This window comes from Enoplosus armatus, chromosome 12 (assembly GCF_043641665.1).
Source record: "Enoplosus armatus isolate fEnoArm2 chromosome 12, fEnoArm2.hap1, whole genome shotgun sequence".
In the NCBI taxonomy this organism is placed as follows: Eukaryota; Metazoa; Chordata; class Actinopteri; order Centrarchiformes; family Enoplosidae; genus Enoplosus; species Enoplosus armatus.
Window position 1 is genome coordinate 2,067,478 of NC_092191.1, and position 25,004 is coordinate 2,092,481.

Consider the following 25,004-nt stretch of genomic DNA (forward strand, 5'->3'; position numbering starts at 1 on the left):
AGAAAGAAGGTAAATGTACAGGAGACAAACGAGGTATTAAACTGTGCCGCCTTTAACGCAGGGGACAATGCCAGTCCAGAGGAGAACTTCAGCCTCAGATAAAATATCTGACAGGACTTTCGGGAAAGTGAATTTTCAGATTCTTCCCTCAGTGCGATCTTCTTACTTCGTCAGGCTGTTTGAGTTCATCCGAGCTGAGGATCATCTAGAGGGGAAACACCACAGAAAAACAAACATGAATAAATGGGATCAAATTACATAAAAATGATTTTTTTCCACTGTCTTGATGATTACTCTGATCAGAGGACGATGGTGAGTGGGATGTTCCATTTATTTAGCAGATACATTCACTTGTCATAGCAACATACATACACGATGGGTCCAGTTAGCCATTAAAGGGGTGTAGGCCAACTGTAAACTTTGAATGTTCCCTCTGAGGGAAATTAATCATCACCCAGATAGTTTGGATGTTCTCAATCTACACTTCAGGAAAGGGACCAGACTTTCTCTTCAGCTGCTAAGAGAAACAATATTATGAGTGTGCTGAGGCTACGGTGACAGTAATATTCTTTCTTTGCGTTTCTCCATTATTTGAAAGCAACAATATCCTTCTGTCTCTCATTTTTCCACCCTGTTTTCTCATTAAGCACATCAGCCAACGTGGCTCTGAGCTCTGCAGATAGGAATCAATCGCAGGCCGAGGAAATCCCCTGGAACCGGCCACGTCCCGCCTCCTCTCCCCTCTCACTCAGCTTGTTTTAAATCAAACGAACATGGCTTGGCAACGACGGACAGGATCACACTGTAGTCGTCATCACAACTGTAACTATGGTCACAGCAGGACAGTAACATCACTGTGGCCGCAGGAAAATAACGGTTCTGAAGCTTGAAAGGAACATTTTTCCACTTTGAGTGGTTGCAGGAATCAAAGGATTTTTTTTTTTATGAATCAAAGAGGAAGTTCCCTACAGGAGGAGCAAATGGTTCCAGGAATAGTTACCTACTCTTCCTAATAACACAAGAGAGACCTTTCTTAAACGTTTGAGAAATGACATTTGTGAAGACTGATAGTTGGAATTGATTGAATCAGTAGGCTACATTTATGTTAGCAATGTTTTCCAAACATGTATTTTCCTCAAACACAAATGTCTCACTAACTAAGGGTACATTTTTCAGTAAAATAGAGGGGCCCTAACCGGTGGATCTAGTCTATCTTCATAGCTAATAATCATCATTTCATCAATCATCATCATCATCATCCATGATCTTTGTTTTTCATGTCATACCAGAAATATATCTTTGCCAGTGTGAATATTGTTTTAAGCCTATATAAAATTTACCGAAAGGTTGAAAGTTGAAAGTTGTTTCATTTGAACTCAAATTCAAATCAAGAATTAAATCTGACCAAAATGAATAAATACATAAATGGATTTTAGGTCCACTTCCTACATCATAACCTCATAATCTCGAGTCAAGTCTGCTGATGAAGGCCATGAGAGGATGCTGAAAGTCCGAGATCAGCAATGAACTTTAAGCTCTAACGTGAACATCAAGTGTGTAATTGTGAATAGAACGACAAATCTGCCCAACAGTATTTTTAGTATCAGTTGCATTAGCAGCTTTCAAACAGCAGGTGTCACCAAACATCAATCAAAAACAATAATCTTTTAATCTTTTCCCAAGGTTCATTTAATCCTGCTCTCTCTGCCATCCACCAACTGCCTCCACACACTCACTCTGCGCCTGTGTGTGTTCTTTCTACTCGTCTTGATAAAACGGCAGTGATGACATACAACGTGCATGTTTTACGACACATCTGCTCCATTAAACGCCACGCAGCTGGCAGCGAAAGACAGTAATATGAGCAGGGATGGAAAGATGATGAGCAGAAAACCAATGACAGTGCATGTGTCTGCTCCGCATTCTGCATATCCTCGTAATCCTCATTCATCCACGTCCCTCCGGTGCAGTTAGTTATTCCACTATTTAATTATAAACAAACTGTCAAAAATCAATATTAGTTTTTTTTTCTTTTTTTCATTTTCCTTACAGTGGGTTCTTTGTGTAAGCAAATCAATATTCCTACTTTGGCCCTTGGGGGGAGGTTAAAAACGATCTATAATAGAATTCAAAACAGGCAGCAGGAGTAACAACAAGCCAAACCAATTTCCCACAGGCTAACAGCGAGGTTTAATTCCACTGTTTGCTGTCCCTGAGCTTTAAACTAGTAGATTTGTGCACAAAGGAGGGCGGCAGCTTGTGTTCGTCAGGCCTTTCAGACTGCAAATGTTGAAGAAGAACAAGTAGGCAGCAGTTAGAGGACTTTTATTCTCATGCATTGAGTCAGACACACTACCAAAGATGAATACATCTAGTTACACATGACTGAAAAGACCTTCTGGCTGAACCATGTCTCATTATACTGACACTTGTGACACCAAACTCTTACAAACAATTAATTTTCTACCTCATAACCCACCAGTAAGTTTATGAATATTGATGTGGAAGAAAAAGGTGCATATCTCCATATCCTTGACCTTGTCATTTATCCCGACTTGCGAGGCAAAGCAGAGCCCAGATCAGTATTCCCATCACAAGACATTTGATAAATACCCTCCCTAATTTAGAGGCGAGGCAGATGGTCTTGTTGCTGGCAAAAGAGCTGCTAAATTAGGGCAAAGAAAGAAGTGTATGTCAGCAGCAGCAGCAGCAGCAGCAGCAAGGTGTGCCGTGGAGAGCAGGAGGTAGTGCTGCGTGTCCCAGGAGGGGCGTAGAAAGGAAAAGCCAGCCTGCAATAAACCAGCTGTTTCCTCAAGAAGTGGCTGGCTGCCAGAATACCTGCTGTAGTCTGATAATATAGAATCAAAATAAGAATTAATTGGAGTTATTAGCTCATAGCTAAATGTGATTCAAAACTGTGGGGAAAGCAGCACTTTGGATGGCTTCCTATATAAAAGTATTTTAATATTGTAGATTAATGTGGCATGTATGAAGCAACAAACCCATGAAAACAAAATCAGTCTAAATCATATTTAGCTGATGAAGATGGATCTTTTTTTTGCTCCCTGGTTTGCTGAACAGACTGAACACCAGCAGTCACTGTGGGCGTTCTTGATACATTCATTTATCTTTTTCCCCAACATCATCTTTTTTTCCTAAATCAGGCAGTTTATCTCAGAGGAAGTGACACAGGACCAAACACTGCAGTTTGCCTGCTGTCCCAACAATCAGCGTTGCTTTAACTTAACCAGACCTCAGCTCTAACCTTCTGGGGAAGCTCTGGTTATGTAACGTATGTCGCTCTAGAGGGCAATGTGATGTCAAACGGCCTGTTTTCTTGTTTAGGTATAGGGACTTGTTGCCTTATACGTTTAATATGGATAATGTGTTAGCAAACATGTAGCTGTGTACAAATCCAGCATACATGGAGCAACATTACCATCCTGTTTGTATCCATCTGATGAATGGAAGTCTGGTCTCCATCATCCGGCTCTTTAGCTGCTAAATGTTCCACTTTCTTCACCTGCTGGTCGCTGACTCTGTCTTTCTGCTGTTTGCTGCTGGGCAGGTGGTGCAGGACAGTTTATCAGAGCTGGTTTGCTGAAAACAGCTGAAAGAGGCAAACAATCTTTGTTTACCTGCAGAGTTGGTGGTAATTCTCTGTTTGTTTGTCACTGCGAGTCAGACTCCTCTCACATGCACATCTGTAGCATTAGCACAATCCATTAGCTAAATCCCCAAACTTCCTCCTCCCAGGTGTTGATGTTGAACTTGAACCGTGAACACAGTTGTGTTGAGTTACAACATCAACAGTGGTGTGGGAGGAAATGTGGGGGTTTGGAGCACTACTGGGTAACAAAGTCATAACATTGCGTCTTAAGCAACTGGATTCAGTTAACTCAATGATATATAACCGAATATGTTCCCACCCACCTCGTGATACACCAGGTCTCTGGTCAGATATGTATCTGTAACTGTTACAATCAATAACTCAAGTTGAAAGGTTGTGATTCTCCTCATCACACTGCAGCAGAGTAACATCTTGCCTGAGACGAGTCTGTCTTTCGGTTTGAGGATTATCGTCTTCTGGCTCACTGGATGTTTCGCGAACCCTCAGGGAGCACAGATGCAAATCTTGGCTTTGTTTTCCAAAAAGCACCGCTTGGCTCCGAAGAATATCTTTGTGTCTTTAAAGCCTTCAGAGTGAGATAAAGTTATAAATCAGGAAGACAGTTTGGGGGAATCAGGCCTCTGCTGTGTCAGTCTGGTTTTAATGTTCCTGTCATATCTGTCGCTGAATCAACTCAAACGCATCCAGGCGACCAGAAACAAAATAAAGAGGTTTGTTCCTGATTTCAATACATTCTTTCCCAACTCAAGTAATTATTGTTCACTGATCACGGATTGCTCTCTGCCACAGATGAGCACACTGGACCAGACCTGATGGATTTAGTGAGGATACTGATATTCTATGCAGCCTCTAAATTGTCTCAGAGCAATTCTTCCAGTAGAAATGAACATTTTGCTGCGTTGTTATTAGCTATCATTCCCTGTGGTTCCCCTAGTCTCATAATAACTCTGGAAGTGTGTGCGCATGAGAGAGACTTTGTGTGTCATATTGCTGTTGACTGGGTAACAAAATTGGATTTTGACATTACTGTTGTACTTACCCAGCCATGAAGATATCCAGAATATCCAGTGCGGGAGTTTCACAGAAAAATGAGGAGTGGTCATTTACTGGAGGATTTTTAGGAGTTTTTTGAATAACCAGAAAATGCACAGAGCTGATACTGCAGGTAACACACCTTGGTGACATGCAGACAGCTTGCTGAAGGGCTTTTGAGCAAGACACTGAAACTGTAGCAGCTCCAGGGATGATGGCCAACAGAGCGGATTCTGTTTTCTGATCCCTCCTGTCCCGGACAAGGGATATATCATGTTTTTAAAAGAAGCCGGAAACAAATCCCCATTGACATATCATGCAAATGAACAGCATTTGTTTGCAGAAGACTTTACTGCTTTAAAAATGTTTGATAATGGCCATAAGACCAACAGGAGAAAGACGATTACAGTAATACAAATCCTATCATACCCTTCAAGCATCACCCCTCTTTATTGTTACTGCTACACTATCTGTCTATCTGTCTGTCTATCTGTCTATCTGTCTGTCTGTCTATCCATCTGTCTATCTGTCTATCTATGATGTTGCTCCTGTTGCACTCCTTTCTGAATTGGCTGCATGATAATAAAACAGATAAATCCTCCTTTGGTACTTCCTTCTTCTATTGTGAGTCTTGATCATCTGCTAAATAAATGCTTCAAGTGTAAACTGCCGACAGGAAACCGCACTGAGACCTCGCTGCAGACGAATGTCACTGGCTTTGTCTCACTGTCCGTGCCTGCTGCGTGCCTTTGACGTTTAAACGGAACTGCCCCTTTAACCGTGTGGCCGCACTGCTCATGCTCGGGGCTTTGTGCGAGAGTTTCCCCGTCACAAACCAGCCGTGGACCGGAGAGCGACAGCAGCAGAGAGCAGAGGGAGAAGCGCCGCTCCGGGAGAGCTGCCACCGTCGCATCCTGTGATCAGAAACCCCGGCAGAGGGCACGTCTTTGTCTGGGAGCTCATCCAGCAGGAGGGCAGCGCACGCCGATCATCCGAGCTCCGTGGTTCCATCTGATCTCCGGGATTACAGTCTTTGGCGTGGAGGCTGCATTATCCGGCCACGGTCGTGTGTTTACATCGGAACCTCGACCACAGTGGAAGTTATCTGGGAGACTTGAGGACGCGCCGCAGAGCGCGTAACATGGCTCTCTGTGGTTTCGCTGCCGGGAACGGATGGGTCCGATCGGGACTGCGTTTACAGTGTTTTTAAGGTCGAAACTGTTTCCATCAAAGTTTCATGTCTTTGTCCTGTCCCGCAGCTTCCCCCACAGCGCTCTCACTGTTCTGCTGCACCTTTCCCACAGGCGACACAGGTGAGCAGCCCGACCCCCCCGACAGCTCACCTCTCAGCGTGAGGTGACAGTTCGTGTTCTGATTCGGGGCTGCAGCCTCTCCGGGAGACACTCCGCGTCCATCATGGATGATGTTGTGGGGAGCGCCTTGAAAACCTACCTGGGAGTATTTGTGATGCTTCATCTGGTGCTTCACTCGGAAGCCTCCTCGGTGTCCAAGTCCTGCGATAAAAACTGTTTTTCAGGGAAGTGCATCAACGGGACCTGCGTGTGTGACCACGGGTGGGTCGGGGATCAGTGCCAGCACTGTCAGGGAAGATTCAAGTAAGTTGGGAACTGATATGACATCTGCCACGTGCCTTTAGGAGTTCAGATCTGTTGTTCTTCGTGTTGCTGTGGTGTGAAGTCCAAAACGGACACCAGGTGTTGTACATCTGTATCCATCACAACATCACTTATCTCACTGCTGCTTTGGCTTCCTGCATATTCGTATTTGTGGCAAATGGCCTGTTTGACTGACTGCAGTGAGTGAAGATCATTAGATGAATCTGTGTTGTAGTTAAAGTGAAGTCCTTTGGATGTTACCTGGTTCTGTTGCAGAATGTATGAGGGGCCATTAATGCCACAGCAAAACAAATGTGGTCACTTTTGCTGTCTGACTTATTATTTAGAAACTGGGAAAACGGACTTTTCTCCAGAAGGGGATGCCACATATGCACACATGAACACAGTGCAGATAAGTGCAAGTAACTGCACAGGTTCAACTGGTTCAGTTCAAATGTGAGCGTAAAACACTTTTCTAAATATGACAACATGTAATTTTAATGCCCAGACAGCAGATTGCTGTCTGCTGCTCAGAGCGAACGGAGCGGAGTTGACTACCTCTCTCGCTGTCACTTTAGAGTACCACGCACAGGCTTAAAAGGCCTGCTCCGGCTGCCACCGAGCAGTCGCTCTTTAAAAATGAATCGGGATTCAGAAGCTGCATGGCTGATGTCTTGTCTCTGATATTTTCTGAGACATCATTTATTTGCAAAGCTGAAATATGAGAACGCTGCCATCGTTTACTAGTTTGAAAAACCAGGTAGAGGCTGAACATGGCTGCCATCCAGAAACCTTTGCAGGGGAGGACTGTGATGTTTTCAGTCTGGCTGATCTTCACCCATCCTTGCTTCACTCTGCGAAAACACTTGGCAAGGAAAAGCACCAGCCGTCAGTCATTGTTGATTTTGATTTGACTTTTAGACATAACATGGCTTTTTGTCTCAGATTGGGCTGTAAGTTGCTACTCACATTGCTGCATTGCAAGATATTTTCCAGCTGCAAGCAGCAATGGAAATGGACGAAGAGCTAAATATGATTAGCTTTGTTTAGCTGCGCCCCAGTCATTTATTTGTTTTTCATATTGTTTGGCTTTCTGCGAGAAAGAGCAACCTCACCTGTCAGAATGGTCTCCCTCAGGTGTCATATTGGCCAGAATATGAGATCATACCTTTTCTCTAGAAACGTTTAAAGAGGTGGCCGTCACATTATATTCGAAGATGAGATATTGCACAACAGCAAACCTGCAGAGTGTTGCATTGTGGGTTGATTGTAGCTTTAATGTTGCACCGAGTTTCTTTAAGTGCGTTTATGGTGTGTCTGTTAGAGTGAGTTAATTAGAACCAAGAACTAAAAGTTTTCAGTTGGCCTTGACCTAGGGTAGTTTCTGATGGATGGATGGTATAATGTGTTTTGCTGCTATGGAGGAAATAAAGTGGAAATGCGTTGAAAGAGGCTCCCGAAATGCAAAAATGGGCCGGGAACAGAATCGTCAAGCAGCCGAGAATAAGCAGAACACAGCAGAACACAGCAGAACGCCATGATGAAGAGCTCAAAAAGACAGAAAAATTAAAAATGCTAACAGATGGTGGAAATGATCCGGACCGCTCACACGAGGAGAGTGTGTGAGTGTGGCTACACAAGTATTTCATGATTTACCTTTTCAAGAGAAGTGGCTTCAAAAAGTGTTGACGCTGTTTGGAGAGAGCAGCTCCGTCTTCTTGCTCTGTGGCATTAATCACCCCTCATACCCTCCAGGGAGGATGACTTTGTCACAATCACCTACAGCCTGGTCTGCACAAGCAAAGGCAGAGAGATGGCAGGACTTCAGTCTCATATTTTCTCTCCGGAGGATTCTATCGATTTCTCAGTCGATGTGATTGTTGAACGGTGAACAGAGCAGGCCGAAGGCTGGACAACAGACAAACAATACGACAGGAACAAGCTTTTCTGCTTGTGGTTGCCTGGTGGCAAGATGGTGTCCAGTAATACCGAGCGCCTCTCACAGGCACACACACGGTGAAATTATGCACCGTTCTCTCAAAAAGGTAGAATAGCTGTCTGATCAAACTCATCGTAAGCCTAAAATCTATATTTGGTTCAACATTATTATTTGTTTGCAATAAAAGCCTCCTGAGATGCATCAGCTCATTTTCAAAGACAAGACATGAGAACGTGGAGAGAAAAAGGGGAAAAAAGAGAAACCCCCCAAAAAATTGAGTGAAAAAAAAGAATTTGATGTTTACTGACAAAGAGATGCAGAATAGGAGTAATGTAGGGTTGACCTGGACACTAATTCCCCTGAGAAATCAGGTATCGTGACTTCTTCTGTTCCGGCGTTCATCTGCTTTCTTTCGTCTTATCAAGCTGAGGTGAAGTCTGATAGGACTTTGTTGTGGTCCAGGTCAACGTCAGGAGAAGCGCAAATTGCTGGGGAAACAAACTTCGACACAACACCAGGAAACCGCTCGAGGGCTTTTACAGTGAAGCAGTTACAGAAAGAAAATAATGGTCACTGAGCTCAGAGGCGGCGCTGCTACGCTTCCAGATACGGTGCATCGGGTTTACGTGTTGCAGGTAATGGTGAAAGCAGCAGCCTCCCTGTGGTTTGGTTGAATCTTTCCTATTGTGTGTAGCACTACTTGTGCTGCATTAAGGCTCTTGCCACTGTTGCTCAAAGTATAGCATGGTTTGGGAGATTGGATTTCTTTTTGTTTTGTAGCTTCTTTAGGCTCTGACCAACAAAGTTACCTTTTGAAGAATAGGAACTGACCTGGTTTGCAGTTCAAGGCGTGCTGTCGACAGTTTTACACTCTAGTTTTTTATAATGGAGACCCTGAAAGCAAATGCATTGTGGACTTTCTGACCCAGTTCAGTCTGTAGTATTCTGCCCTTTCTATTGATTTCATGCTTTTGTATTAAGCTTGGTTTATTATAAATCATCCAGTAATCCATCTGAAAAACATCCACTCGAGGTTGTTTCGGGGATTGTGAACTAGATGAATCTCCCTGTCAACAACCAATATTGTAGAAACACTCCTGTCCAAATAGTTGTGTTATCTAAAGGCTTTACAGTCCTTGTGTCTACATCAGCTGTGTCTCTTAGTGAGGACAGGACAGGACAGGACAGGATTGGACAGGACAGGAGAGCAGTGGAGCAAAGAAAAGGACCTGTGCTTCAGAATCGCTGCTGTTCCCTGAAAATGCTTCACACTGAAGCCCCAGCGGTCACCAGATTGCAGTTGCGACACACACACTGTTGTGTCTCATATCCACACAGACAGATCCAATAAAGGAGAAATAGGGAGTAGATTCTGTCTATTGATTTAAGGTATTGGTGCTCTGTGTAGTTTTAGTGGTCCGCTGTCTCACCCTTTGTTTTCCAATGGCGTTCTCTCTTTCTATTAGTTTCTTCTCTGCTGCTCTCACTCTCTTTGTCCAGACTAGATAACGCTTTGCTTGTTCTCACATACAAAACACACACACACATGTCACGCTAACACACAAATAAGAACACACAGAATTCAGTCTGAACCAGATATGGAGAATTACATGACGATGTTGAGATAATGAGAAGACTGGTCAGCAGCCGCAAACACTCTCGACTTTAAAATCTGATTATTTGGTAAATTAAGAAAAAAATCATTCTCTCTTACACTCTCTCTTTCTCCCTCTTTCCTCTCTTTATCACCGGTCCAGTGCCCATCTTTGCTGACATGGTATTTGTTACATTCACGTAGACAACTCTTCCTTGTATTTGTAGGATAGTAACTGGCCAAGCATTGGTGAGGCTTCTGGTTTCAAACATGACACTGATGTTTGAATTAAATTATTTATTTATGTCCCTATTTTCCCTTGTGCTGCCACTGCCTCCCACAACAACCTATATGTAAGTTTTCTTCGTTGCCGTCCCAACAATTAGGGTCTGATTAATATAACTCAACGAACACGTCACTGTTAAAGCTGCATTAATGCATTTTTTGGCCACTGGGGGGCAGAGAAACTCCAAACAAACCCATAGCCCTGACATATCATTGCTGTTAACACCTGCCTGTTTCTACATACAGCAGATACGCAGTAACATTAGCGTTATTAGTCTGTATCCAGCAGGGAATAGATGTTCCACTGTCTTTACCAGTTAGTCTGTAACTTCGTCTGTCTGTTGCTGCTGTTGGTCAGGTAGCGTGCAGTGGGTTTGTTAATCACAGGGGTTGATGAGAGAGGCTGGACTGAACCACACAGTAAATGTGCCGTAAAACCTAAACAGCGAGCTAAAAGAGGCTAAAAAGCTCAGTAGAGCTGTCGAATTGCTGATAAATCTCTGTGGGTTCATCAGTACGAGCATCATTTAATCCATTGTTAATATAAAAGACGCTGATCAGCACTGACTGTTGGTAAGAGATGAGATGTAAACCCCAGTCTATGTTGTCGAAATCAAGTGCTTTGTACGATCAAGCGTCCGTCAAGGCTCCTCTCGGTAACTTTTCAATGTGCCATCAGTGAGCTTCGCCCATCTTAAGCTGTTTAAAAGGACATTGAATACAGCTGTTTTTGTTGTAAAGCAGCGCAGGTTCTCTGAGTTGGTTACGTTGTGTAAAAACCTTTGAAAACGTTGTTGTGGTTGGATATATATATATATATATATATATAAAATATTTCTGCATTTCTTAAATATCAAGTCAGAAATTTCAGGCAAGAATGTTTTGCGGCAGTCAGGTGCCGGGCAGAACCCGCAGGAACAAACCATGAAAGTGCACGCTGCCTCACCCTTTAGGGCTGTCGACTGCAACACTTTCAGGTAGGAGCTTCTCATCAGACTAAATAGGTTACCTGTTTGTCCTCGATTAACCTCGCAGCGGAGAGGAGGCTGTGAAGCACTCGTGCAGCGACGTGACGGTGGCGCCAGGCAGTTTCAACATCAAACTGTCTAATGCAGCACATCAAAGTGAATCTATTTGCCTAAGGTTTTGCTTGTATAAACCGCTGCATTAATCTCACTTTGTCTCTTGCATGCTAAGTGCAGGCAGCCAGAAACACTGGAGGCCACGGTGAAATGAACTCACGCTGATCAAACATTTTCAGTCATTATCCCCCAACAGAGATGCGGCGGGGTGTTCTGGAAAAGGATGTAGATGGTGCTAATTGATAGAGGAAAAGAAAGAATAAATAAAAATCTTGTCTCTCTTGTGGCTGGCTTGCTGTTGTAAAGCCATCACTCAGCGTGCAGAAGCCACAATGGAGGTTTGTGCCTCTCAGACAACTGGAGCCGAATAAGCTGTATTTATCACACAGGATCTGATAAATGGACTGAGGCGACTCAGTTCAGACAACACTCTGCAAGATGGGATTTAAAATGTACCACCTCTTCAAGTCAGTCGGAAGAGTTACTGGGATGAAGATAATAACTCTACCTCTTCATTCCTCCAGAAGATATATATATAAACACATAAAGTACTATTTTTATTTCCAATGTAATGGGATTACAGTTTTGGATTAAACCCCTCCAATACATGTCTGATTTAATCTGTCTACTAATACTGAGGGCGCAGTTTAGATGTTATGGTGGCACCGAAATCCTATTACATGACGTTGAAGCCCATTATGGTTCCCCTTCGCTCCTGTGTGTGGCAGCAGTATGAAGGTCATGGGGCGTTGGTTCAGTTTGAGTTTGAGCCAGCGACTTTCTGCTAAACTCGGACTGTGGTGATGCTTCAGAACTTCGGTCTTGACCAGGTTTAAGGTTGGACAGGATGTTATTGAATCTGAATCCAGCATTAAATCTGATTATGAAATCAGAACACGGGGGATTCCCTCATCAAATATATTTGGATTTAGTTTTAATATTAAAGTACAACTAAAGGTTTCAAATAAATGAAGCTCTTGTTTTTCCATATAGCTTACATCACTGCTATTTAGCTAAATGGATACTTCAATGTTTATTAGCTGTTTATTAATAACTACAGTTTTGAGAGCCCGTGTCCTGATTGATTGGCCATAGTGGGAAATAACATTTTCAAATTCTATTTGAAGAGACAACAGGGCTTTATTTCATAATTATATGATGCACACTGTGAAAGTGAAAATACAGCCACTTAACCAGTGCAGTAAATTTTGTTGCCAAACATGGATGAATAATAACATGATCTCATTTTGAGTAAAATAACCTTGACTCATATTAACTCTCATACTCTCTCAGTTACTGCTGCTGTAAGCAAACACAACTCACATTAATATCTCAGCTGTAACAGCAGATGATTGTGTATGAAATAAAGAAAAACACACAGTTGGCACTAATAAGAAGTAGTCAGGGTGCAGTAGCTGGGATGCATCGATCTCCAGACATCAATAATAGACCACTCTGCAAAATACCATAAAAGGTTCAGTGACAGTGTTTTCTAAATGAAATCTGCCCAGAGCAACTACAGTATGGTGAAAGTTAGGGAAAGACCGTGGTTAGGGTTACAAAGGCGAACGTTAATTGTTGGTCTGTCACAAGAAGTGAGCTCTGATCTCCCACATGAAAGTCCAACATGCTTCATGCTTCATGCTCATGCACAGCTCCAACCTCCCCGCTACATGAAGGGCACTCCTGAATGTTGGCTTTATAAAACGGGGGGTGCAGAATCATCCAATCTGGACATAATTCTTAGGAACAGCGAGCTGAAATAAGACAGTGACGTATCCTGGACGTATGGACGTACCTTGATGCCTCTGGTGTGTGTTACTTTCAATTCCTTTACTATTTCTATTGTATTTTTGCTATTTGTCTTATTCGGATGGTTTCACTTCTCCTCATGCTGTAGTGGAGTCTTGTCAAGTCGACTGCCTTTTTCTTCTCTAAGCTGTTTGTACATTAAGCCTTCTAGAATCTCCCACATGTGAACGCAGGAGAAATGACTTTATTCCTGATTGCCACGCAAAAAACATTGAGAACAAGTTGAAGCTGGGTGCTGATGTCAGTGTCGGTGAAACACAAACTGTGACAAGAAAACATTTTGAAGGCCTTTAAGAAAAGGTTTCGGTTTATCGAAAAACACGTTATCTCAGAACACACTCGCGTGTTTACAGTAAATTACAGTTACAAAGTCATCTAAATATCAGCCCTGCCGGCTCTGTGATGCCCGGAGATGAATAGAAGGAGCCATTCAAGGACAAAACAACCACATGAGTGTTTTAGTGAGAGACAGGCTGAGTGGAGACAGAAAAGAGTGCTTTTTTGACATCAGAGTCATCATCTGCTGACACGGGCTTCAACCCGTGTGTGTGTGTGTGTGTGTGTGTGTGTGTGATTATGTGTGTTTAAGCCTCAGGCAGTGTGCAGTGATGATGACACAGCTCGTGCATTGAAGTTGCAACTGCGCTATGCTGAGTTGTAGGGTGTGTTTGTGTTTATTATGTGTGTGTGTGTGTGTGTGTGTTTAAAAGCATGTGAGGGTTTGGGAGGGAGGAGCATCGGATGGCCATCTGTCCAGTGTGTGTTAATCCTGCTATGATGAGAGTGAAAGCAAGGACAACACACACACACACACACACACACACACACACACACACACACTCTCACAGTCGGATTGGTGGGTGTATTACATGAATCATAACCCCCTGTGTTCCTCCCTGAGGCTGTAGCTGTTTCAGAGAGATGGGAAAGGTCTGTTCTCATGACATCATCATCATGGGACAGTGAGTCCCACCAACACTGTATCTGTAACTGCATTAAAAGGATATTTTCACTGTTACAGCCACAGTGTGGGCCAGTGAAGTGGTTTTGATTATTTATGTTACTGGTATGTTTTCTCCAAAGTGCCGCCACGGGTTTAATTTAGTTCTTTGACAGACGTTCAATCCAAAAGGATTTCTCTCTAAATTCATCCGTTGTTCTTTCTTTAATAAACGTTCAAAGTTTAAACAATTCACGCAGCTCACCAAGCTTCACTGCTTAAACAAGCAATTTTGTATGACGTATGAAACACTCGACCACTTAATGAAAGTCTTTGGTTTATAAAGATATGGAGGAATACATCACCAGTTGTTCCACGCTGTCTGCAATACTTTAAACCTACAACTCGGCAATACATTAAATCTCTGTCTCATAATTATGATGTCACAACCTCTCCGTCATGCCCCGCACAGACTCAGTGGATCAATAGTCATTTGGCCGAGTGCGCACAGTCTATACGACCCATCAGACACACTCAACGTTTACCTCCTTCGTCAGTTGTACAGTAATCAGATTAGTGTTTGCGGTAAAGTCCGGTGTCCCTCCATCACAGGATAATTAGACAAGTGTTGACAGAAAATGTCTTCCATTAGAGTGTAACAGAGGACAATGTTGGCTCATTAGGCTTTTTGTTCAAGTATCTGCGTGTCAAGCTCATTATTGCGTTAGTGATGCAGGATATCAGGTTCTGAGGTGTTTGGCTGTGTTTAGTTTACCCCTGAACTGATGGATATGATGCTGAACTGAACATTTGACTTTCTGAAGAACTGAAACGAAGACAGACACAAAGTCCTGAGCGTGAAGTGATTCTCGGTGATACTTTGAGCAGATTGTGATCAGTTCTTACTGTCGGACTGAAGCTTGATAGATTTTCAGTTTGTCTTTTTTCAACCCTAACCCAGCAAAGACTGTTCAGGAAGTCTGTCAACAGTTTGGTCCTTTCTTGTTTTTTTCCAGACATGTTTGTTACGAATATCTAGACTCTGAGGGCCCGTCTGTTTGCTCATCTGCCACTTTCAAACTCGAGCAGTGGCTCGATGATGACAATGGCATTGTTTACTTAAAAACAATTAATTTACTCAGTAGCTGTACCACAATTCCATACAGTATATCAATCAAACTTTTGAAGACCGCTACTAGTTCTGTAGGTGTGAGCGGCTCCTCCATTTCCTGTGTGGGACAATCGTGTTCATCAAATGTTACTCTTAAAAACCCAATAACAACCCAATAACCGAGTGATTAGGGCGCGTACCACATGTGTGCCAATACTGTTCGATTCCCAGCTGGCCAGACTAGTCGCTGCACGTCTCTCTCCGTTATCACAATCACATAAAGGCATAAATGCCCAAAAAATTATATCGGCTCCAAGAGGACTTTATCAAATCTGATCTCGTGGTGCATCATCATCATCATCACCACAGAAGAAAAATGTGTTTTTTGAGGCAGACGGAGTCTGAGATGCAACTGGTGGCACGTCACACTGCTGCAAGGCTTTTTGTTCTGTTTTTCTTTCAGATCAAAATGAATAAATGCGAGTCACGTTTGTGTTTTCCACAGGCCTGTTTCGGGTTGGGTCCAAACTTCTGTGGACCTTCTAGTGTGAACACACTACATACATAGACCTTCTAGTGTGAACACACTACATACTCAAAACCTGCTTAGAATGAGTGTGGGAGGTTTGAGGTTAAACCTGTGTGCGTATATATGTATAAACCCTGTAACTACTGCTGCCACTGTCTGTCACTCTACACCTCTCGTGGCTGCTTCACAGTAAAAGCCGTACAAACGTTTATTTGCTAGAAGGCTTTCATTGTTGCAAGCAACCACTAGAAGTATGTACGGCTTTATTATCCTGGTCTTGGATGTGTGTGTGTGTGTGTGTTCAGGTTTAGATTGCTGACTGTGTCTAGATGATCCTCTGGGTCTCTGCTGAGGCCAGAGTTATTTCCTGGCAGGGAGCATCTCTTTGGATTCAGAGACCTTCCTCTCTGTTCCTTTCACTCTTCCTCTTCTCATCTCTTCATCTGTACGCACTTCATGTCTGTCTCAGTAGACACACACACACACACACACACACACACACACACACACACACACACACGCCTTTCCTGCAGTCCACCCAGAGAAAGACGTATTCCCCTCTCGCTTCCAAACTGTGTTTTCTCACAAATGATTTCATCACTGAAGCATGTGCTAGCTCTGCCTCCCTCTGTGTCTGTGTATTTCTTCTGTGTCTTTATGTGTGTGTTTGTGTCTCTTTCTCTGCGTGTGTGTCTACATGTGGTGAGTGGGTATGTTTACAGCGAGTGCAGGCCCTGGATTATTTGGTTGTTTGCCCATGTTCTCTTGTAACTCTCAGTCCTCTTTGATTCTGTTTTCCTTTTTCTGCCTCTGACACGATGTTCAGGCCGCTCGTCGGGTAGAGAGAGAGTGTGTGTGTGTGTGTGTTAGAAAGTCATAAACACATACACATGTACCTGGTGAGCACACACACTCTGCCTGAGGGTGAGCAGTCATTCTGTCATGTCCTGTCACTTTCTGCCAGGTGGCGTGGTCAGAGCTCTCTGCATCACCTGAGGCTGTTATTGTGTTGACATGAGGTATCAACACTTTTTATTTGTTAACAAGGGCCCCGTTTCAACTGAACAAAGGTTAATATGTCTGATATCCAGATAAAATGAAAACGTGGTTGACACACTATTATTCACGCTTAGCTTCCGTCCACCAAACACACAAGAGGGACAGAGCAAGGCCATTACTCCCAGTGGAGAGTGTGGCTTTGCTCTCCTGAACACTCCCCTGGTTTGTTTAGCTTCTAAACTTCCAACTAAATTGAACTCAAATATGCTGACCGACAGTGGCCTTCCAGCCCTGACAGGAGACAGTTAGCATGCTGCCAATTTCAGTTCAACTGTACAGAAGAATGCAGGAGCAGTAAAGTTTCCATGTGACTACTTTTCCGACTAACTCTACTCTCCCACATTACTGGGACTAAAACATCCAAAGCATGGCAGAAAATAGGATAGAAATGCCAGGTCAGAAAATGACTAGTGTGACTTTCTGATGTCGTCTGTAGCATCCCAGTTAGCTGCTTTGTAAGACGAGTAATGCTCGATAATACTTTCAATAAGAAGATGCACCCGTCATGTTCTTATTGTTCTTCTCAGTACCTTCTCTGTGGACTCACGTGACAACGGATTTTACAAAAGTTATATTCTCATGGTGTTAAAACGTCCCTTTGATTTGATGTTTTCTGCTCTTTATTGTTCCTCCCCTTTTGTTTTTGCTCGGTGTCGTGGTGTGTGTTAGTGTGAGAGGTTTGATGTACGAGACGGCGCGTATTGGAGTGTGTTCAAAGCTTAACAAGCCTCTGTTGGGTGTGGTGTAGGGATTGTGTGTGTGTGTGTGTGTGTGTGTGTGCTTACAGAGTACAGGAAACCATCCCATAATACGACTGAGAGGCTGACAACATGGGATAGTGATTTCAGTTGACATGGCAACGCTATACTGCCCTGTAACACACAATAGTGTTTTAATGCAGACCACATGTGGTGGGGCTCACCATAGGGGCGGACACACACACACACACACACACACACACACACACCTCTGCTGGCTGGAGGACACAGTGTATAATCAGCCTGTGGCCTGGCTGGCTGGGTGCAAACTCTCTGTAATAATACAGCGGCCTGTTGTCAGACTGTAATAAAGGCTCTATTTCTGTACACACACACACACACACACACTCGTGCGTCAGTGGAGATACATGTACTGTCGAGCTGTGTCAGGACACAGAAGACAGAATAGCTTCTTTCTCAGGGTGAAAAATAACACTCACGTTCACTGACCGACTTCATCGACTTGGCTTCAAACATCAGCTGAGGATTCATGTGTTTCACGGACGTCCTGAAGGTTTTTGGCTCCTGTCAGATGGATAGACTGCTCTCTGACAGCAGTCCGGGTGACAAACGACTCCTTTAGTTTGTCACATGTCCGTATAAAAGTACTTTATATCAGCAGGATTTGTGGCCATCCCCATTAGGTGCAACAGCGTGTGGTATTATAATCCTTAACCTAAGTAAATGCAGTAATACCAGAATGTAAAAACATGTGAAATTGTAAAGTTGCAGTTCAAATTCTGCTGAAGCGAAAGCGCCGTGCTGTGAGCCTGACCATGTAAAATGCGTCATTTGACAGACAGCTCTTGCTTTAACTACAGGCTGTGTGTCCTCACTGTAGACCTGTTTGTGAGGGAGGGCAGAATCCCTGAACCAGACAGACAGAAATCATTCCAGCATCATCTGCTTCCTCCTGTTATGCTTCCGGGGCATGGAAAATACCATTACCTCAGAGGCACTTCATTATTTTAATACCTTTTTAACGGTCTGTTAAAAACTGCCCTGAAGGAAACATGTTGATCCTTGACTTAAGGTGGAATTTGTTGGATATCGCTGGTATGGCCTGTTTGCCTCTCTTCTTTTACTGCTTTTATCAGTTTCCCTTGTGTTGTTTTTCATGTATTGTATGTGTTCTTACAAGTGAAGTAGTTATTTGTTATGTGAAACTGCTTATGCTTCCATATTAACCAGGACTCCCTGGAAGAAGAGATGTTGTATCTGAACGGGACCGTCCTCGCTAAAAAAAAGGATAAATAAAAAAAAAAAAAAAATCATATTCAGCATTCCTGAATGAAAATGTCTATGATGTAATGTTATTGCATCATAGACAATGTGCAAACTTTCTTTTTCAGATAGACCGATCAAATTAGGGAAACTATTAATGATTTTGATCATAGGTGTCAAGATTCTGATGCTGCCTCACGGTCTCTCAGTAAATTAAAGTCAAAACTGTGGTTTATTGCAACTTTTTCTTTTCTTTTTGCAACTTGAAATGAACCGTCCTCCATCCACCCACCCGACCTGCTCTGCGTCACCACCCACCCGACCTGCTCTGCGTCACCTGACTCCCTCCTTTGCTTTTGTCATCATTTCTTTGGCTGCTCACATTATGTCGTTTTGGGCCACTTGCTTTAACAACTGATGCTGTCATTGTTCTCGAAGCAGCAGCAGCTGAATTCAGCTGAATTTGAAGTGTTATCAGTTGATGGAGTTTCCTCAGAGTCGCCGTCTGAAGGACATTATCGATGTTGTTTACGTTTTTATTCAGAGACTTTCACCAGGAGGTACCAACCCACGATCAGAAGGTTATTTGATGAGCATCTTAGCTAAATCAAGCACTGGCTATAACAGAGGTTGGGTAACTAAAACCATTACCTAAGTTCCCTAAAGATAGTGATTTGTGATCTTGACTAAACCTCTGAGGACCGCTGCTGCAGTGTTAGTCCAGTCTGTAGCTGTGTGACAGTCTTACTTTCCCAGGTTAATAGACCTCGGGGCAGCTGTTAATGGACTGACTCATAAAGTCTATTAACCTTTAGAGTGTCGAGGGTCATCAGGGAGACGGGTCTTTATTCTCAGGTTAAAGCTGGAGGACGGATGAGGTTCCGCTGAGGAACCAGAGGAACACGAGGCTCTGTTTGCTCAAACATGAGGGGACGAGTATTTGAATATGACTTTCACATCCCACAGAGGCAGATGGGTAAAGCAAAGTCACCTCATGTGTATGGATGTCCACATCGATATGCAACCCGCTGTGTGTTTGTGTGTGATAGTGGAGGAGGACGGAGGGTGATGTGTGTGTGTTCAGTCTTCTTTCCTTTGCACTTTCCCCCTTCCTTCTTTTCTTCTTCCTCTTCCTCCCCCTTTCTGTCACCATTTCTTTCCTCTTTTCTTCTCTTCTCTCATTTCTTTCCTCTTTACTTTTCTGTTTTCTTCTATACTTTTCTAGTTTCTTCTATACGTTCCCTTTCTTCCCTCCTTAAATCCCTCATCTTTCACTTTCTTTCCTATTTCCTTCTATCCTCTTTATTTTTCTCTCCTTTTCTTTCTTCTTCCTTCTTCCTTTTTTCCGCTTCTTTTGTGTCCTTTTCTTTCCTTTTTTCAGCTCTTTTTCGCTGTTCTACTCATCTTTTCTTTCCACTCTTCTTTCCTTCCTCCTCTCCCCTTTTCTTTCTCCTCTTCGTCTCTCCATTTTTTCCCTTCTTCTCCTCCTTTTTTCCTCCTTGTTTTCTCTTCTCTTTGTCAGTTGACTCTGTTCTGTTTAAATGTGCCATGTTCCTATTAGCTTGGCTTTGACCTTATTTGAGGAACAGGATCCATATGAAGTGTGTGTGTGTGTGTGTGTGTGTGTGTGTGTGTGTGTGTGTGTGTGTGTGTGTGTGTGTGTGTGTGTGTGTGTGACAGAGAGAGAGAGATATTGGGGGGGGGGGGGTGGCGATGAATGATGCGCCGGTGTGAAAGCCATTGGACCATGACTATACCATAGGTGATAGAGACCCAGTAACATCAATCATACGCACACACACACACACACACACACACTCACTCTCTGCCCTCGTTATTCCCAGTAGAAGGGCTTTTCTTGATTTTTAATAAAGGATATCTGCAGAGAAGGTCAAGGTTATTCAATTGTTGGCCATTCATCTCCTCATTTCGCTCTCTCTTGACGCACACACACACACACACACACACACACACACACACACACACACACACACACACACACACCACACACCACACAGATCTCTCAATCTTCACTATTGGCCCCAGCTCGGGGACCCCTGCACGTCGCGCATGTGTGTGTGAGTGTGCATGCTCGTCGGTGTGAACAATGCAGCCGTCATCTCTGGGTTGTCTGGTTATCCATCACTGGCTTTATGTAGCTTTGCTGCTGTCTTCTGTGTATCTCACCCACTGCAAGAGTTTTTCACAGCGTTCAAGAGGTGTCACAGATAATATTACTTACTGTTTTATCAGAAGACTGTTTGAACTTAATACAAGCATAAATGGTGTGGAAATTGGAAACTGGATGCACTGCCAGTGGCAAGATAACACCCCTGCTGTACATGTGAAATAATGTATGCTGGATTCTGGTAAAAGGCAGCTGTGGCAGGACAGAGTCAGTGTATAAAGCTCTGAGGTGATTGTGGAGGGCAGTGATAATCTGTTTCCTCTGGGGATGTGAGCCAGAAATCCAAATATTTGAAATTTCATCTGCCTTTGTATTCTAATCATTGTGTGCCAAGCTTGAGGTGATACAGTCAGACCAGCGTTTGATGATGTGTAACCTTACACAGACACTCAGTACAGTGAGGGTAAACAATGTCTGAAAATGTCTCCTCCTCATTTATTGGCTTAAGAAAGTCACTAAGCGACCATCATAATGTAAAATGATGTCGAATTGTACCTGATGATGACCTGCACTGCAGCTTTGTTTACGACCTGTAGTTTGTTTGTGATGTTTCAGTCTTAGTTTGACACCAGAGAAGATGAATGAGAGGTTTTAAAATGTTAGGAGGACATTTTTCGCATTATATATATCTGTTAGATACAGGTGGGGCTCAGAAATCCCACTGCGACAGGGTGTTTCTTTCACTTTCTTTCACTTTAATATTTACACCTCCTCAAGCAAACTTAATACATGTATAGAATTAAAATTAGCGCCTATTTATTAATCCCCAATTCACCGGGCGAGGCCTGTCTCTCTGAATAGATTTACAGAAACAAGCACGTCAGAGCTGAGACATGCAGCGGGCCCATGATGTGTACACAGTTTGTACTTAGCTTCAACTCTTTGATATCGCATGTGATGGCAGATTGATGGCAACACCACCTTTAATTGGGCATTGAGGTTCTTCAGATGATGGAATCAGAAGAGCAGCCAAAGGCAGCAAAGTGCCAAGAAAATAAAACTTTTTACAGGCAGATGAAATGATCAGCGCTGCTGAGTGTAGTCAGGCTGCAGACACTGAGTTCTGTGTCTAGATTTAGACGTAGGGAAGTTTTTGACTGGCCTGAGAGGGAATTCCAGTGTGTTGTGCATTGTTGTGAATTATACGGTTCATTTGAGTGAGCTGTGTTGTCTAAATATGGTCATCTAAGACTATATAGTGAGGGAGTGGTATTATTCTTGGAGGATTTTCAAGCCTGTGAATTTTTATGATTACTTTTTTCAAACATGTGTGTTTCTTTTTACATGAGGGAGGACATTTTTGCGAAGTGAAGTCACTTCTGGACAACTCTGCCTTCTCTAACAGGCTGATAATGTTTAAGAACAGGCGTGTAGCGTGAAGGGTTCAGGTTACGATTGAAGGGTTAGGGAATGAAAACAGTCGGTGGAAGTTCCTCACAGTCCATGTGTACGTCTTTTTGACCGTGATGTCACTCTCTCAGCTGACTGGACGCTGTCACTGAAAGCCTTTGTATGTGCGGTTGTGTGTGTGGCTGTGGTTGTTTTGGATTATGTGTTCCTCTCTTGTATGAATGTGTCACCACGCTGTTGTGCAGTCCAGTGGTTAGTGAACGTCTGTCTCGCAGTAGAGGAGTAAGACAGAGAAAATCAATACAACAAGGCTTTTTTCCTGCGTCCTGTCCTGTAAGACACACTGACCTTTCAGTTCAACTCGTTACTTCATTTTTCTTCCTTTCTTTTAGGGGACTGGACAGTCTACTTAACTTTGGTTGTGTAATTCAGTCAGGGAAGGAGACAGTCTGGGTGTCACTGCACGCTGTCTGAGACACATCACTGCTGTTGCTCCTTAAAAGCTAATACCAGTGTAATTTGATTTTCTTACTGTGGCCATTTAAGCCCATTAAATCTTAAATCTGCTGATGCATCAGCTGTGGCAAGGCTATACAGCGCGACACTATAGAGAGTAGAAGTCCACCCCCCCCTTTCTGAGCTAACCTCTGGCCTCTGGCAAAGGCTCGTGGGAGCTGTAGTTGTCCAGGGTCCAAGTTTGCCAAGGAGTGCCCCATATCTCCTAGCATGTCTGTAATGTTACAACAAAAACCACATAACGGAGAGACACAGCAGAAAATAAATGAAAGCAAATGTAATGAAATTAAGAAAAAGTTGTCGAGATGTGTTATTACGACAGCAGTGGAGGAATGTAAAGATGAGCACCTGAAACTTGAGGTATGAAAAAGTCAGCTGGCATTTAGATTCACATTAAACAACTTTAAACTGCTTTTTTGTAATTCTTCTTCTTTGTGCTCTGCTTTTCTTCCTTTTCTTTAATTGCAAACTGTTTCAAGATGAATTGAAGTAAACCAAACAGGAGATTTGTACCTTCAACACCTGAAGACATGAGGCATCTATCTCTCTATCCATCTCTCTCTCTCTCTCTCTTTCCATCCATTTGTCTGTCTATCCTTCATGCATCTGTCTTCTGTTCGCCATCAATTATTCACCCGGAGCAGATGAATATTTCAAAGGGTGCCGGACTCTCTTCCTCTATACCTCATCCTCTCGTCCCTGTCTCTGTTTTATCTCTCTGCTCTCTCTGTCTCCTCTTCTCCCTCCTCTCTCATCTTCCTCTGCCTCCTCTGCCACCATCATCCTCTCACACTTTTCTCATCTGTGTGAACTGTATATGTGTGTGTGTGTGTGTGTGGTCCCTGATTCTAGTCCTGTGGAATCTGTAGAAGATGTGACTTTGGCCTCATGCTGTGAACTCCTAGACACTCTGCTGTCTCTGGTTGCCATTTATAACCTCAGCTGGATGCAAGTGTGTGTGTTGGTCTCATGTCTGCAAGTGTGCACATGAGGTATGAGTGTCTTCTTCTATGCCAGACTTTTTTTGGGAGTGACGGTTTGTTTGGGCTGTAGGACGCCTCTCCAGTCAGTTCCTCATTAACTATGAATGGGATCTACCTTTCACTCAGCTCTCACACAAGTTTACACTTAACCAAGAAACCCAGGAGGAGAGCCACTGCAAGGCTGTTCTATTCTGCTCGTAATTCTGATGATTAACTAGTTATTGGATATTTACATTTGCAGTAAACATTAGTAAAAGTAATCAAAACATCATCCTAAAAACAGACTCAGTGGTTTGCACAGTTGGTGGTTTGGCTGGAGCCTTTCTGCACGTCCCCATGTCAGAGGGGGTTTGCAGGTTCCTCCCACAGTCCAGAGGCATGCAGGTTTGGCTTACTGCAGGCTGATTGCCAATTTGAATGCATCTGAGTGTGAATGGTTATCTGTCCATATGTGTCAGCTGTGTAATAGACTGCCGACCTGTACGGGGTGTACCCTGTCTCTCAGCCAGCGTCAGATGTGTCAGGCTCCATCCGCCTGCAGAGGAAAAGTGGATGAATGGATTGAACATTTAAGTGTTGTTACATTTTGTGCAACAGTTAGTGACTTTTTTTAAAATTAGTTTTAGATAAGAACATTGCATTTCATTAATTCCTCCTACTGTCTCCCCCTCTTCACCAAGTTTTGCAATGTTTTCACCTTGTTGGATGTGAAATGTGGTCCTAATTTTGTGTTAATAACACACTGCAGTAATAAGACAGGACAAAAGACAATAGATCTTGTGAATATAATTCCAGAAATCTACAGTATTCATGTATCATCATCAGCAAGAAACCATAAAAGGGGTTTCGTCATCGTCATCAATATCATCATCTTTTTGAGTCAGGTATTACAGCAGCACGACATGAATGTTTGTCTTCTAATCTGGGATTAAAGTCAGAGGATCAAACCTCGGTCATCAGGGACTGATGGGAGGGATGGATAGAGGAATAGATAGAAAAGGAAGAAGTGAGTGGGAATGAGAGGTGGCTGAAAAGATGAGGTGAAGATGTCTTATTCTTTATCTCTTCAGTCTCACGTGTCTGTGAGTGTATGCGTATATGTGTGTCTGTGTCTTCTATTGGCAGGATTTTAGCATTTACTGTGGCCTGTGTCCGGCTGTGCTGCAATCTGTTTGCTCTCCCTCTTTCTCTCTCATTACAGAGAAGCGGCCCATTTGTCCTGACACACTCTTAATCTCATGCACTGACTGATGGTGATGATGATGATGATGATGATGATGGTGGTGTGTGTTTCTGCGTCCCAGCTCGCGAGGCTGGTTTGCTCCCTTTTAGGTCTTTCTGCAAACTCTTAAAGA

At 43.3% G+C, this 25,004-nt stretch overlaps 1 protein-coding gene across 1 annotated transcript in view; it reads left to right on the plus strand.

The window, feature by feature from the left end:
* Positions 1-6,079: 6,079 nt before the first annotated feature.
* Positions 6,080-25,004, plus strand: part of atrnl1a (attractin-like 1a) — a 202,839-nt gene continuing 183,914 nt past the window's right edge. The window contains exon 1 of the mRNA XM_070916476.1: positions 6,080-6,279. Within this exon, the coding sequence (XP_070772577.1) occupies positions 6,080-6,279 (200 nt within the window). The remainder of the gene's footprint in view (positions 6,280-25,004) is intronic.